Source organism: Sturnus vulgaris, chromosome 5 (assembly GCF_052056855.1).
Source record: "Sturnus vulgaris isolate bStuVul1 chromosome 5, bStuVul1.hap1, whole genome shotgun sequence".
NCBI lineage: Eukaryota > Metazoa > Chordata > Aves > Passeriformes > Sturnidae > Sturnus > Sturnus vulgaris.
The window spans coordinates 5,077,103-5,094,126 of NC_142247.1; the positions used below are offsets into that span (position 1 = coordinate 5,077,103).

The window sequence follows — 17,024 nt, forward strand, 5'->3', positions numbered from 1 at the left end:
GGTAATTTGTCTCTCAACAGTGTAGTCCAGGGAAGAAGAAAATGGAGTTTGGTTTCAGCATCATGCAGAAACCCAATCCTGATTCCCCTTTCGAGGCATTTTTTTCCTTTAAGATTCTCCAGCAGAGGATGCTGTTGGAGCACAGGCTGCCAGGATTCAGCCCTTGACAGAGCTGCTGGAAGCCAACTCACTTATGTCTGTATTTTGATAACAGCAGAGTCAACAAGTGAACTTAGACTAGACCACAGCGTAACACATTGGCTACAAACAATCACACCAGAAAAATAAAGACATTTTTCTTTCTTCCAGTAAGCAAGGCAGAATCATGTGAATTTCTAAGTTACAATAAGGGCAACAGATAAGCTTGCCTAAATCAGCAATACTTCCTTTCAGCAATTAAAGCTATAAACAAAAGCTCATAAAAGCAACAAAACTAATTACGGCACTGAGGCTCAAGGGGATGGAGATTGCATATGGAGTGGTGAGCACTGTTTACATTAGAGAAGAGCAATCAGACACAATAAATAATAAATGTTATTTGGATGTCCTTACTGGTGTTATACTACTGCAGGAATAAAAGGAATACTTAAAAAAAAGACTCACTCAGCTTGTTAAAGAGTCTTTCCAAGTGTACTTCATACAGCTTGAAGTCAATGATGTTTTCCAATTTGCTTCTGTGCAATATACCTAAACTGATCAAAGGAATACATTTCTACTATACAATTACTGGAGCTCTGTGCTGTTGAATCTGGCAAGATGAAAACAATTAACATAAATACCTTAGCCAGCTACATATGGGGTATTTTTAAACTTGCTTTCAAGCTTTGTATCACCAGTCTCCAGTCTATTTTGTGACAGAGTAGATAACCAACCACCTATTTTAATATTGGCAATTCCAATGTTTCATAGAATTCCTTAGCATTACACCCCCCAAATATTTTTTTCCAGGATCCCAGTTTTTGCAAGATTTTTACATGGGTAAAGTAAACCTAAACTCTCAGAACACAAGGACAAGTATACTTAAATTTTAATTTCATATACAATTGCATTACAGCAGTAGCATCTGGTACACAGCACTCACCCTGTAGTGCTGTAAATGGAACAATGACAACTTCTTAGGGGAGGGGGGGAGAAAAGATGCCATCAAGTTAACATGTATTTTTCAGAATTTTCATTTGCATTTTTAACCCCTTTAAGACCAGTCAAATCATACACTTCCAATGGAAGTACCTCGCACATTAAAATAGCCAAAAAGCTTATTAGTCTAGTGGGGTTAATTGAGTTAGTTAGGTCTCATGTGCCTTGAATAGACCCTGGTGAGGCTGCTGGGCTTTGCCCCTCTGCCACGAATTCTTGCTGTACTGCTGCCTGCAGCATCTGCTCTCTCATTCTGGGATCACAGAAGAACCGGAGCTTGCGGGGTAGGAGCTTCACCTCCACAGGCATAGCTTCATACTCCTCGTTATCAATGCCAAAGGATCCCTCAGTGCCCTGGGTGCACATAACAGTTAAACATCAAACATGAGTTCAGCAAGGCTGTAATGCCGATTTTACAAATAAAATACAGTTGCATACTTAGCTCAGTCTCGACCAAGATGAACCCCTGCCTCTGCCTTCCAGCCCATTTGCTCTCCACAACACAGGGAGACCTATTCTTCACTGCACAGAATGTATTAAGAATCTGGTGCATAAGATGTTACCTCACTTAGTTACTAATTAGTGGTAATTAAACACTGGGAAGCTCTAATGACCCACATTGTTTATACTGAAGGATTATTTGCTATTGGAACTACAATTATGTGCACTTAGATCTTGGGTCTGCCAGTGGTGACATAAACTAATCTGCAGAAATTCCTGTTAAGTAACTTCTATTAAACCCATGTTACAAACTCCTTTCAGCATTGTTTTACTATATTGATCTGAAACATGAGATGCAAAGTAATTTACTGGCCAGGAATTACTCAGCAGTAGAATTTTCTCAAGTGTTTAATGCTGATAAAGTCACCATGTGATTAAAACCATTCATCAAAATGGCAGGCTGAATTTACCTAAAAACAACTTCAGTGACTGCTTTGCGTGCCCTTTACTCATGGGAGGGCTGTGCTACGTGGGTATTCAAACCAACTCCAAGGGAACTGGGACACCAGAGCAGCACAGACTAAAGGAACTGGTACAAGTTCTGGCAGTCAGAGGTACAGCAAAGCAGTCCACCTCCATCAATATAAGATGGTGAGACTCATCTGGGCTGCCTCCAGGTCCTTCCCTAAAGCTGGGCCATGGAGTTGAGCAGCACTGCTCTGTACCATGCACCCATATTCTGAAGATCCTGCAGCTGCAGCAGGAACAGCTCATTTTATATCACAACCCTTACTTATGGTCCAGCTGTACTTATCCCAGGCACTGCAGAGTATTCTTCCAGAATCACAAATCTGCCATGATCTGAATTCAGTGGAAGTATTAGAATGCTGGTTAATCATGACATCATAATTCATGATTTTTACTTGGTAGCAACAGAATTTTTTGCCTTTCAATACATTCTTTCTCCCTTCATACGGAATTATTTTGCCAAATGATAGATCACTTGAAGATAGAAATTATCTGTGATATTGATTTCGTTTTCTTGTAAAAACAAGAAACTGTCCTCCCAGGGCCACAATAACAGCTCAGAGGCAGCAAAAGATGAATCTAAATTACACAGGCCGGCACAGCTTTGTCTTCTTTCTCAGCTTCACCATTTCAAAGTTTTGAGGCACTTCCTTGTGCTGATCTAAGCTTCCCTGCCCTATCTTACCCTCCTTTGTCTCTACTATTTATCTTCTTCTTTACAGCACAATGCCTTCTAAAATATACCCATCTCCAATGTTAAGGAGAAGAAGATCTGCATATCACAGCATTACAGAATGGATATGTTGGAATCAACACTGGATCATGTGGTCCAACCTCTCTGTCTCAGCATCATTCCAGAGCACATGGCACAGGCTCTCAAGTTTATCTCCAGTGAGGGAGACTCCACAACCTCTCTGTGCAGTCTGCTCCACTGCCTGGTTACCTGCACAGTAAAGAAGTTCTTCCTCATGTTCAGGTAGAACTTCCCATTTGTATGCAATACACTCAAGTAAGAGACCCTTTAACCACCATGACTGTCTTCATAAAAGATCTGCCACTATTTCCTGGCAGAACAAAGCTCCCCCTTCAGGTTTACAGATCACTTGGGGAACTGCAGTATGTATATCCTGGCAAGGGACTCATTGGCTGCACTGTGGAACTGAGTGTCTCACTTGCAGTGTAATCAATCTCCCAGATTTAGAGTAGGAATTTCTTAAAGTGCAGCATCAACAGGCACAAGAAACAAAGTGTAAGAGTTTTTCAGCTGTCTCAGCTTCTCACCTCTGGAAGTTGCAAGATGCATCTGCTGGCTTGGATGTACTGAGTCCCTTCAGGGCACATGTGTGGTTCACGCATCTTGTGACTTCTGTCCAAACCAGAAGAGAGGTAAGGTAAGAATATGCTTCTCTCAGAAACAGCCTTCTCCAGGGATGACATTTTATTGTGGTAAATCATTATGCATTTGGTAAACTTAGAGGTTATATATATATACACACACAAATATTTGTGGGTTTAACTGTGAAAAAGTAGAAGAGTCCTTCCCTCTTCTGCTGCATCAGTGCACATCAGAATGCACTGACAGCATCCAACCAACTTCTGCTCTGAGTCTCACTGAATATATTTGAACATTGAGCACAGTTTTGTGCTCTTCACTTCCATGCTGAACTGTGCACTTCCTGCAGTGACTATCATCTCCTGGTATCTCGTGCACCTAAACTTACCAGCAACCTAAACAACCTAAACCAAAAAAAGAATTATAGTTACATGGAACCATTAAATTGCTATCTAAAAAAAACAAAAGCCCCACATTTTTCATATCAACACCAATCAGCATGACATCAGCTGCTTCTGTTATCACTCATGAAGAAACCCCCACCATTTTATCAGTTCCAAATAACATATCCAGTTTTGACAGTTTCGCTCTTCTAGTGCCTGTGAGATTCTTATTTATGTACTGTACTTAGATAAGTGCTGCTTCCTTTCCTACTACTGCTGGTGTCAAAAGGGAGCACATGGAATGAAGTTTCCTGTCTTGGAAAGCTGGTGTTTCAAGTGCCACGTGGTCTTTTTCAAGGCTTAGGCTGCTGTCCTCTCACTGGCTCAGCTGTTAGAGAACAGTGAGCTGTGATTCCTTTTCCCAAGTGCTGCTGCAGAGTGAGCACAAACTCTGCTGTGCTGACCTTCCTCTGGCCTCCTGACTGACCACACACAAAACCTTTTGGCACTGCAAAGGGTAACACTGCACCCCAGGCAGCAATCTCTCAGTTTGGGCCCCTCTCCAGACAGACAGACAGACAGCAACACACAAATGGCAAAGAAAACAGCACAGAATTACAGTGTTAATACACCACAACTCTCAAACATGGCAGAATTATCACAGATATTTTCCTGACAGGCAATGCCTGCTGTCCCCAAATTTCCATCTCTAGACTGATATGAAAGAAGGATAGATTTAAATATTGCCTAGGAAAAGAACTCACAAAAGCATATCAGACTCTCCCTGTACACCGAATCTTCTATGCCCCGAGGAAGGCAGTGCCTCTAAAGTCACAGAAAATCCCAGAGAAGGAACATGAGAAAAGAGGGTTGAAACAGGAGATGAAAATCAAAGACAAAGGAAGAAAAGCTAAGGAAAGGGCAGGGAAGGACGGAAGCAATATTAACTGTGGAAAGTTTGGTTTTAATCAAATATGTATACACTAAAAGATTGATGAGTGACTGTGAGGGAATTAAACATCCTCCAGCAATATAAATTATAAATCTTTGATGGCATGCAATACTGTCAGTTTATACAGTGCTGTACAAACAAGCAGCAAGATTCCCCACTTAAAGTTTAACCTGCTTGGAGTTTATCATACAAGGTCCTAGATACTAGATACATACAAGGCATACTCTGGTGAGCAAGCAGATTGTTTTGGTCAATGAAGACACATGAAGATCTATAGAGATGTAATTGTGGGGTCAAGGTAAACTCAAAAGAGCCAAGACATGGAATTAAAGACCAATCAAAGGAGAAAATTAGTAGAAGCAAATAAGACACAACTCCACTTGCAGTGATTACCTCTCTAGCGGTCCAGCATAAAAAAAAAACCATAATTCATTTCCCTTAGACTCTGCTCCTAACTCAAGACCAGACAGCAATTTGAAATACGAGCAAGACAAGAAGTCTAACAGCAAATTTCCATTGCATGGAAATGGAATCCATGTTGCATCACACTCTATGCTGAACCACAAAAATACAGGCAGAGAAAGAACCACACCACCTACTGCACATAACACACAACTGGAACCTTGTTTACATACACCCAGAAGCTGCCAATGTTAAATGATTCAGAGTAAGACCTCTAACAAGAAACCCGAGTTTTCTGCACTGTAGGTGATAACTGTACTTGTGCCCTGAAGTGACAGCTCTCCATACTTTCATATACAGAATCTGAACTGGCTACCAGGATGTGGATTACTGATGCCACACTTTCCATGCCTGCTCTCCTTCCCTGCAGCACTTCTTAGTAAGCACTCCATTGGAAACAACTCTTCTTCCCCCACCTTGTCTAAACATCAGCTCTGTGGCTGCTGCAGATGCTCTTGTTCACACAGATCTGATCCACAGCCAGAGGGCACTTTTATACACCTGGGATGACCTTCTCCTTTCCTGGAAATCCAACAGCAGCTGCCCTCCAGCATACTGATGCAGCCCCACAGCTCCCCAGACACACACACTGCCTGAGCCTCCATGGTAGTTTCCTGCTGGATGTGTCGTTTTCTCTGCGTGACCCATCAGCTCTTATCAGCTCATGTCAGTGCCCTCTCCAATATAAAAACTCCTCGATATCTGCACTAAGGTATTTCCCCTAAAAACCTTTTTCAATCCCCCAAATTCTGGTATTTAAACTGTGCACTAAAAAGAGAAGAAAAAAGAAAGAGCTGTTTCACACATTTCCAAAGACAAACCCTGTTGGTGCTAGGCAATGGGGGGCCTTTGATAATGGGCTTAACTCAAATCCAGCTGGCAAAGGCACAGTGGGACCTCTGAACACACCCTGATTCTGCCTTGAAAAAACAGGGGACCTTTTTTCTGCAGTGACTCCTCTCTGTACAACTAACCATCCCCTCCCTCTGCTCCCCCGCCCCCCACACCCCTCTTTGTCTTTCTTTGTTACCTACAGGCTTTTTGGCACTATTTAATCAAAGGAGCTTGTTTCTCTGAACTTTGCTTGAACAGCTCAAAGCTTTCAGTACTGCCTCTAATTAGCTCTCAACAGCAGGGCAGTGGTAATGCTCCTCAGAGGCTTTTTCTGCACGACACTGTAACTGCAGTCAGAAAATGTGCCACGCTACTGCAGGAAGCATGTCCAGTCAACAAGGACATATTATTTACACTGGGAATACACTTGAATATGCCTCCCTCAAGTCACACAAGCTCATCTACATTTTTCTGCTAGCAAAGTGTTTGAGAACCCAGAACAACATCTTCTTTATCTCCCTCGTTCAAGAGACAAGATTCCTCTTGCTTCTAAAAGGAAAACCACCTTCTCCTTTCCCTCTGTAGCCTTCAAAGCAAATAAAGCAGTCCCAACCAACCACGGTCCACATGCTCATGCAATTTAAAAGCAGCTGCAGGTGGTAACCTGACTTACAGTGTATGCATAGTTCAGAAGATCCTATTCCTACTGAGGCTCCTGGGAGGCTCAAGTAAGGGGCCTGAATTGCCATTAGTATCATAAACAAGTGTCTTGCAGGAATTATTAGGGTGATAACAAGGAGGTAAAAAACCTGCACTGAAATCCTCCCATTGATTTCACTAGAGGGAGCTCGAAGACTGAGAAAACAGCAAATTAAAAGGTAATATGGAGAGGAGCTCTCTTGGACTCAGCAGGAAAAATCTGTTGCTGGTAAAACCTGCACTGAAGACACAATATATTTGTGAGTGGGACTGTAACACGGAGCTGGAAAAGGCAGCTCTGATTTGCATCTTGTGAGAGCAGGAGGAACAAGCACACTACAAGACAACATCACAAGCACAAAGGAAGCAGTAACATTCACTTTCTCCACATGCACACCTGCAGCCTTCTTATTCCAAATACAAGCAGGACCAATACATTTGCTAGAAGTCCCTGTTTAAATTCACATCTTCCAAAGTTCTTCCAGCTCAGACTTAATTCCTCACAAGAGCTATTTAGGCAAGGAAGCTCTTTTCTTTGAAGAGGGCCTGTCTAATCACAGTTCAAGAATTCTCAGGTACCACTAGTACAAACATACCAGCTCTGTGACCCACCTCTCAATCCACTGAGCAGCTAGGGCTAAAAGATTCTGGGATAAGTCTGCACAGCTGCCTATGAAACTCAGTAATGACAGTAATATGCAAGCAGTACTGACTTACAGCAACAGGGACAAAGATGAAAGGTATAGCAAACTCAGAAGCTAGGAAGAATTCCAGGTTCTGAATATTGACACTTCCAGTTCTGGAGTTCTGCCTTGTTTACAGAAACAGAAGAAGAGTAAGAATTTTAAAGAACAAAAGTATTAGTCCCTGTGAAGCAGTACTGACTGCTGTGCTTTACAGGCCTCTGCTTCTGAATTTTGCAGCACAGCATGAGAGAAAACCAGCACACTTTTCAGAGATCCTGTCCCCTTTTTGCAGCCTTCCCATACTCACCCTCTGCGAACAAACTGCCCTTTGCTGACACTCTCTGCTTCAATGCAAATGTCCATGAAGTCCTCAGTGCGCTGTGCAAAAAAGGATGCAGAAATCAAGCAGTTAACATTTGAAAATGCCACACCCATGATACTGCAATATGTTCACACAATGGCCAGTCCTTTGTCCCACAAAAGGAGGCAGAAGATGCATTTCTGCATTTCATGCTTTATTCAAATCTCAACTTGAGATTTGAATTAGAAATTACAGACAGTATTTTCCCATTAATGAATATTCAATAAATACCACAAGGAGGAAAATAATGAGTCACATGTTTGGCTTCTTATTACAATTAAAGACAATAGCAGATCTCTTAGGTTTACTTATTTAATTTATATACAGTGGGTCTTTCATGAATTTAAGCAATAGTACAATGATACATTTGGCCACCAAACATCACAGTAAGAGAATTTTAAACAATACAAATTGGAATCAAAGTGTCCTTGGTAACAATCCTTTAAACTCCTTACTTAGCTTCTCTCCTATTTACAATCTGCCCTTAAACTGAGTACACAGTACAGCTTTTTCCAGGAAAGCAACTTTGATTAAGATGCAAGTTATTTTTTTACTTATTTTAATATTTCTGTCCTGGCGAAAGTCCTAGTGCAGATGCAAAGGAAATGACAGAAGTAAAAATAAATGCATCTATTAGTGTAACTTGGTTTATTCCTTTGCCCTTCTGCAGAGGCACTGCCTGAGCTCCACCTGCATGGCTTTATCAGCTTCTCTTCAATGGGGCAGCCTGTGCATGAATCTCTGAGACACAGAGACAGCAGTGGCTGGCAGCAGGCAGCAGATATGGCTTGGTACTGATTCCAGAGAGCTGCTGTTCAGCTTTGAGGGCTACAGGGACAATAATAGCTTCGAGAGAGGGACTTCAGTGCAATAAGGAATCCATACTTGTAGAAAAAGAGATGCAGTATCAAGATACTTCCAGCTCTAGAAACAGGAAAGTACAACTGGTCTAACATGAACTTGTCTATTTTTCTAGGCCATGCAAGAGACCTGAGAACTCTCCATCACTCCTTCTTTTCAAAACCAATATTAAAGTGCATCTTGAAGGCCTAAGGGAGACAAAACAAACCAAAGAACAGAAAGAGCATAAGGGCTAGTTTGTGGCAGTCAGATACTTTTTCTGCTCTTGGAAGGTCTGTTTTTACTTTACATCACTGGCTCCAATCCAGTTCAACAACCAAAACTCTTGTGTTCAAGTGCCACTTAGAAATCACAAAAAATACCCAAATACTAGTCTCTGTCTAGTTTCTACCATTACTAGGACACTGACAGTCCAAATCATAAACCAGGACAAAGAAGAACCCAGAGAACATTTTAAAAATTGCATTGGCTTGTTTGGGTTTTTTTGTCTGATCCTAGAAAATAACATATCAATATAATTCAGGTTTTCATGTTCTTAAAGACCCTGAATTCTAAGGAAGAAATATGGTGCAGTAAGTTCAACACCTCCTGTTAACCTGGGTATAGTGGCAAGGGTTTCCTGCAGCCTTGAGGAGGAAATGAAGAGAAGCTCATGTGTACAGGATCACTGTTAGATTTTCCTGTAAAATTAAAGACTGACATCTATCCAAATAGCTTTCACAGCAGTAAAATTGCACCAAAACACAGGCATAAGCCAAAGACAAATTCTAAAACAGTGAACGAACAGCATGAACATGCTGAGAAGGTTATGACAGGAACAGTTCCTTTGCTGCCTTGCTTCTATTCTTTCAACCACCTGCACTTCCTTTCCTTCAAATCAGTGTAGCCCCTGTCTTTTCCCTAGTACCAATTATTTTTAACTCCACTCTGCAAGTCTAAAAAAGAGAGAAGAATCAAAAATTCCAGCCAGACACTCCGACTCAGCTTCCTTCTAAGCAGCAGCTGATAAAAGAGAATCACTCTCATGTAGGTGAAGAGGGAAAGGAATGCTTCTTGGTGCTTTGTTTATTCATGGGCAATCCTAAAACTCCTGTTTGGCTATTGAAACCTAGTACAAATTCCTTCTGATTCCACTGCATCCCAGTTTTACATTGGTCTCCAGTGCTTTTACACTGCCCATTCTTGGATTCAATCACAGACCTCTTCTTGCATGAGGTATAAAGTGTTATTTATACAGACACAAGAATGGGAGTTTAGCAAGACAGGAAAAGTGTGGGCAGGCAGTATTTGGAATCCAATCATGTTATGGACTTACTGTTAGATCAAGCTGCCTGTTCCGAGTTGCAATGGAAAGCTCAATGGTGGACAGCTTCAGTTCTTCCCAATCCTCAGGGGCTGCCTCCTGGGAGGATCCTGCACATCAGGAAGAAAAGGTATCAATCATTAAGTGGAATTTAATTACAAAGATCACGATGAAGCAGATGCCAGATATACAAATCAGTCTGAGCCATTTTGGCCACTAGTTTTGTTTCTCTAAAATGTCAAAATCTTCAGAAATTAAAAGGGAGCTTGGGAGTACTGAAGAAAAGAAAAAATAGAAAAAATACCATCAGCATTTACACAATGGCAGAAAAGATTGTCAAGCACAATACATCACAGCCCTGTGAGTCCTTATGTCCAGGGATTAACAGATCTCCTGGGCTGGTGACAGGAACATTTAGAAAACCCATGAAATGCTAAAAAAGTCAGGAATCCAATGTTCAGGAGGCTGTGGTAACACATTTTCTACAGGAGGCAGCTCCACAGCTCAGTTCTCATACCCAGGTTACTTGGTCCATGCCCCTGCATGAATCACCTCTGCTGGCCAAGAAGGAACGAGGTCTTTGCACCAGACTGTGCCAAATACTCACTGCTCCTTCCTCCTGTGCCTGCCATGTGCACTGCCCAGACAAAACCCAACCCAAAAGAGGCTCAGAGAACAGAGAGTTTATGGTACAGAAAGAATTTAACATACTAAGAGAAATTTAGGGCTTCTGCATGGCCCAAATTTTACTGCTCTATTTAAACTAACATTTGTTGCTCTGTGTCAGCAGCTCTCCCTACCCTGGAAAACAAGGGCTGCTCCTCTCTTCCCAGCTCACTAAGAAGCCATTCTGCTGAAAAAGATTACAAAAAGCTCACCTAGAAGTGCCAAGTATCCTCTGTGGATGCCTCCACTGCAATGGCAACTGTGAGTCCAGGGAATGCCCCGGGTTCTTTACAAAAGAGTATTTGTTTATGAAACCACAAACACTGGCAGGACTACTCTGTTCCACTTCTGACAGATGCCAGTATAACTGTCTTGGCAAAAATCGCAGTTTAAATAAATTAAAAAAGGGAAACAAGCAAATAAATAACAGCAATAAAAAAGAGAGCAGTAAAGTAGACATGCCCTCCACACACCAGACCCCTGGATCTGTTAGAGGAGTAGAGCCTGCATGTGAGTTTATGCCAGAACTTCACCTTTTGGAGATGACAAGTATGCTATAAGTCGTCTGTAAAGCCTCACAAAGAAAGGTGGCCTGGATTTCTCATCTGGCTCTTCTGGAGGTCTCTCAGTTGGACCCAGGTACATGAGAGCAGCTTGATGTTTCTGAGGCCACTCCTTGGATTTACATGGAAAGAAAAGACAGAAGATAAAAGGGCTTTTTGTTTAGCAATAGGGCATTACCTGTTTATTCTGTTTAGCCCTGTAGCCTGTTTATTGTGTACTCACATGTGCTGCAGAGCTGCTCAGACCCCCCCCACTGCCTCAACCTACTTTATGGCTCTCCAGTCTCCAGCTGCATTGGTGAGATGACATTTCTGCAGTTTCAAAAAGATTACCCACAGTTCCCAAATCCACTAATCTAATCCTTCCCTGCACAGAAGTGAGGTCGTTTTCCCCTCTATGAACAGAGGGTGAAGGGATGTTTCCTTTGCTCCTGATGTGTGGCAGGGTGACACAGCTGCTTCTGGCTGGAGGGAACAACCCGAACCAGCCAGGTCAGCAGTAATGTCTGAAAGCACAGCTGGTTTCTGCATGGCACAAAGGCAACCTCAAAGGGCAACTGCTCGGTGGGATCCAGTGCAAACAGACAGAGACTGTGCAGCCAAGGGGCACTAAAACCTGACAGGCCTTTGTTCTCCAGCAACTCAAACAATCCAGACCTGAGCAGACAGTCAGGTGCTTCTAAACAGCAACACAAGCTCTTAAGGCAAGTCATGTGAGCTTTATAAACATCTTAAAAAAAAAAAGAAAAAAAAAGTACTAACACATTATTCTGGGTGATATTTCAGATCCCACCACTAGGCCTGCCTACAAAAGAACCTTAGCTTTTGAAATATCTCCAGACGCTGACAAAGTTTATTTCCTGTCATTGCTTTGAAAATAATTTCCGAAATGCTCCAAACATAGGACTTAGAGAAGGAATCATTTAATTGGTTTTTAGATCTATATACTAAAACAACACAGCCAAGAGCCCACATGAACTGAGTACAATTGATTTCTATGGACAAAACTTGAGAAGTAGTTTTGGATCATACAGCACAAGTTGTTAAACTAATTCACCTCACACTTCTGAGAGCAAGGAAAGACTCCACTCTCACACTTACATAAGAAGCAGGAAAAACAGAGGTTATGTCAGTAGGGCAGTACACAAACAATAAATATTAATGATTAAATGGAAAAGCAGCAATGCTGTGATAATTTTAGCCTGTGTATTTTAGCAGAGATGGTAACACTCATAACAATGCCCCTACCAATATCAGAGGTGATATTTCCCATTACACTTTTTTTCAGCTACAGGTCATCCTCTTTCAAAAGACACCCACAGTAAAATCAGAAAATATGAAGCATGGAGCAGCAAACACAAACCAAGAAGAGATTAAACTCAACAGGCTACAGCCACTTCTTGTAGAAATTAATGAAATCATAACATAAGAACCACATAAAGCAATGAACCACAATTAGGTGAGATCAGGTAGAAAGTTTTCTGTCTAAATGGCTGAAGAAGTGGGCACTTCTCTTTAACCTTCAGCAGGTTAAACAGACCTTTTTAATGTACAATTAATAGCTCATCAGAGAAATCCACTATCACCACTCCCAGCTGAGCCTAAGGACTCAGAGGAAGTGAGAAAAGAGGTGGACAGAAATGAAGAATAAGTTTCTACCTAGAACGCCAGAACACAGAAGCATAAAGTCAAATTTTCTGTGGATGAGAGGGGGAAAGCCCAGCCCAACTTTCCTGGACACATCACTATTAAGTCCCCCTTTACAGGAGTTTCCTATAGAGGAAGCATTGGCACTGTCACAGACAGCATGGCTAGACTGCACTATTTGATCTACTGAACCAGCTCCTGGGTATTTTCACTGCCTTTCAAGAGGTTCCTTATATGTTCAGAGAACAGGAAAACCATGTGAATGAAAATGCCTTACCTTTCATGCAGGTCAAATTTTAATCTTTCCAGGATCAATTTTAAGCAACAGAAAAGTTTAAGGTGAGATAAAAGCTATTCATCTTCATGTTCATTTTACTACACAAGGAAGCCTGATTATCAACGTGCATGAGCAGTCTAATTATAGACCCTTCTGCCAGAAGAATAAATCAGAGTGAAATGTTATTACAAAGACTGTTGAGAAAAGGTGGCTGAGTACTTTAGCACTTCACCACTGCTGCTCACCAGTTTTACAGGAGGTTATTGGCTTCCCCTGGTGATCTTGCAACAAAAAAAAGAAAAAGAAATTTAGAAGTATTTCTCTTCCCCTTCCTCTCTTCAGAATTAAGTCTATCAATTCGTAGGCTTTTTAACAAGTTGAGTTTTAGTTCCATTTCATATTGTTACCAGAATCCTTCACAAAAGCTTGCAGATAGATTATAAAAAAGCAAAGTCAGCCTGTTCATTTCCCAAACAAAATCACATTCTTCACAACTAATGTTTACCTTAAATGTACTGAAAAAATGAGCTGCTTGGGTTTTCAGAGGCCCAAGGTACCAGTACCTGAAAAAAGAACAGAAACAGAACTTATATATCCAGGGAGAAACCTGCATGAAGTCAGAGGACACACACTTGTTTGCCACTGAGTTAGTGCTCCCTGACAACCTTGAGCTTTTTGATACTGTAAAATAGCTTCTACACATCACCAGCAGCCTAGCAGTGACATCCCTATCCTGAGTTACACATCACCAAAACGCAGTGTATAATCTGCACTACAGGCAGCAGGACATCTCACTATCACAATTTTACTTTGTTATGTGAGACAACTGGGGATGATTTAAAGGCCTGTGGTCTAACAGCTGCTGGTGTGCATCTCCACAACATGCAATACAGCATATTTCCAAAGGTTGGAGGAAACAAACAAAAACTCAAAAGCTTCAGTGACAAAAGAACCAGTAAACATTCATTAGTCCCAAAGGATTCTCAGATGGAAATCAGGGTTTTACACAATAAAAATCCTGCCAGCCACAGAGCACTGTATAGAATACAGTCACAGAGATGTGATTGTATTTAGGCAGGCTTGGCACACATTTTGATCACTGTCTTTGACCAAAGAGGGTCGATAAAGCACATTAAACACCACCAGCTCAAGAGTACTGCAGATCTAAGGATCTCATTAACCATTAAGGCATGCAACTGTGCCATCACTCCCCTCAAGCCATGAAATTGTCTGTAAAATAGTAACATAAAACAGCACCAGATCTCCAGCAGCACAGTCCTTAGCAGAGGGATAGTCAGACACACTTCTGGAACTGTGTCTTATGGCTTAACTCCCTTTGAGCTCCTTTCAGTTTAAGATCAGCTGCACTGGAACACACCAAATGTTTTTAGTCCAATAACCCATCTCTCACAGGGTGCAAAAGTGGATGAAGTGGGAAAGTTTAAAAATAGGACAAGCACATGAGGATTTTGTTCCAAGCAGACTCCAAGCACCTTATTGCTGAAGAGCTTTCCAAGCTGGACATGTTTCTCTGCATTCAAAAACATTTCTGGAAGGAAGCAAGGCTTGAGGATGTTCGTGTGCCTCACGTACCAAAGGTGCTGTCATGCCTCCAGCACGGAGCCCAAAGGACTCTTACAAAAGGGAAGTGCTGCAGGGAAAGGTGTGAAGGCTGACACCAGGAGAAAACCAGGGCATGGGCAGGAAGCCCAGCAGGAATGCAGAGCAGAGAGAAGTGCACTCCCTTTAACTGGGGGCTGTAATTAGCAGGAGAGCCTGCAGCACAGCCAAGTCAGCACCTACACAGCCTACTAAGAATGTCCCTGGCTACCCAGGGACAAACAACCTGACCATTTACTGCATCTCCCCCATCCCACACCACCTCTCAAACCTACTCAAACATTTGCCTGACAGACTCCAGAGGTCTGCTACCTCTTCCTTCCTGACAAAGACAGCTCATTCACAAAGCACGTGGTATTTTCTTACAGCTGCATTTCCTCCATAAGAGTTTGGGGAGTGAGCTGCTTTGGCTCTGCTGCTCCTTCAGCAGATAATGCCTGTCATTTGATATACAGACAGTGACATGCTAAATGTCCATTTGGAGAAAACCCAGTAATTATGAGTTTAGCATTCAGAGAACAGTCATCAGATAGCAGAGCCCATGCCATTTCTGGCAGGAACCTGAATGGCATTTCTACTGCATCTGATGTCCCTTGTTGGAATTGAGTTTCAGAGTACACACACAGCTTTTCATTGGCAGATGATGAAAAACAATGACCAATTACTTTACTTAGACTTTACTCAGGGGAGAGATTTTCTCCCTGTTACAATTTGAATAAAGTTCCAGAAGCTGATACCACAGGGCAAGAAGAAAGTAAATACTTAAAAGAGCAGGTCAGCACCAAGTAAGTGTTTATTTCAAATTACAAGAATTCTGATACATCTTACACTCCCATGTGTGTAATGTAAGAACCAGCAAGAGTGGGTGCCTCTGCCTGTCAGATGCCTACACTCAAAAACAAGACTTACTTGAGACAGGGAGATATGTCTTTTTAAGCAACAAGAAAAAGGGTACCGTTTCAAAAAACAGTGTTTTCTTACTTGCTAACTTTAACTCCTGCATCTCTGTAAGCTCCCCATCTTAAACCAGAGACTGCAAACACAGGCTGCTCCTTTTCTCCCTGTAAAGAAAAATAAACACTGCAAAATTGTTTTCTCTTACCTTGATTCCAAGTTTACTTTCTGAAGTTGGAAAAACAGCATTTCTACATAAAACCTTCTGTTAAATTTCTACACAGAAGTTTAACAGAAGAGGTATGACAAAGAACTAATAAATTCTTCTAATAAAGCTTAGCAGAATTTAAGCATTGTACATTCCATCTGCTCCAGGGAGAAATATAAGAAGTGAAGTTTTGAACAGGTAGCCTGAGTTTGACTGCACGCCCAACAATGGCAATTTCATTTTGTGGATTTGACTGTCAGCAAAAGCAAGGAGCTCTGGACAGCGACACAACACTCTGGCTGCAGAAATGTCTATTCTACAACTGAACAGAAAATATTCAGAAACCATACGGGGCATAGTCAAAGGTTTTCCCATTTTGTATTTTTCATTTTGTCAAAGAAAGCTATTAACTTCACAATACACATGAATGCATCAAATCAGCAGGCAGCTACTGTTATCTCTCACCATTGCTACAGAAATATCACTGTAGTAATTTCTGGATTCATCAATACTCTGAGTCTCAAAGAAAGGTGATGTTGAGAAACTCTAGTGCTTTCTCCTGTCTAGACTGTCTGATGCCATAGCACATCGTGGAGAAATGACTGCCAGCAGAAGTGCTGATATCATAAACTAAAATTTGTAACAGCAATACACAGAGGAAAACCAGTCCATGTAAACATAAAAACAGGAAAGTTTTAGGAATGCTGGGTTCCAAATAAGTAGATGCTTTCACCTTGATCTGCAAGACATCAAGTGGAACTGTCTCTCCTTTCAAAATGGCCAACGTAGCATTAGTAATATGTCTGCAAAACAAACAGAAAAAAGCTAAAAAAACAAGCAGGAGAAAGGAAATGAGTAAGCTTAAAAATTACATTTTTTTTCCAGCAAATTCCACTATGAGTCCAGCTAGGGCTTTTTTTCAGCAAAAGTAAAAAACCCTAGGGAAACATGCTGCACTTAACTGAAATCAGAAAGTGAAATGGGTGGTTGCAACACATGATAAAACCTAACAAACAGCAAAATGCACAAAAAGCAAAAGGAAATTGTCAGCCTAAGCTTTTGAGATACTCCTCCTTTTTGAGCTAACCTAGCAGGTCAGAGGCCAGCTGTGTTACCTCTTGTTTCAGATACTTAACACACTAAGAAACCCAAATCATGGTTTTATTTTA

General features: G+C 41.5%; 1 protein-coding gene across 2 annotated transcripts in view; it reads right to left on the reverse strand.

Moving 5' to 3' along the window:
- Positions 1-1,009: 1,009 nt before the first annotated feature.
- Positions 1,010-17,024, reverse strand: part of AGK (acylglycerol kinase) — a 35,222-nt gene continuing 19,207 nt past the window's right edge. For both annotated transcript variants that reach the window (XM_088164669.1, XM_014869910.2), the window contains exons 8-15: positions 16,589-16,658; positions 15,735-15,814; positions 13,639-13,696; positions 11,180-11,321; positions 9,993-10,090; positions 7,763-7,833; positions 3,388-3,472; positions 1,010-1,491 (exon numbers count right to left, since the gene is read on the reverse strand). In XM_088164669.1, the coding sequence (XP_088020795.1) occupies positions 1,294-1,491; positions 3,388-3,472; positions 7,763-7,833; positions 9,993-10,090; positions 11,180-11,321; positions 13,639-13,696; positions 15,735-15,814; positions 16,589-16,658 (802 nt within the window). In that variant the 3' untranslated portion in view covers positions 1,010-1,293. The remainder of the gene's footprint in view (positions 1,492-3,387; positions 3,473-7,762; positions 7,834-9,992; positions 10,091-11,179; positions 11,322-13,638; positions 13,697-15,734; positions 15,815-16,588; positions 16,659-17,024) is intronic.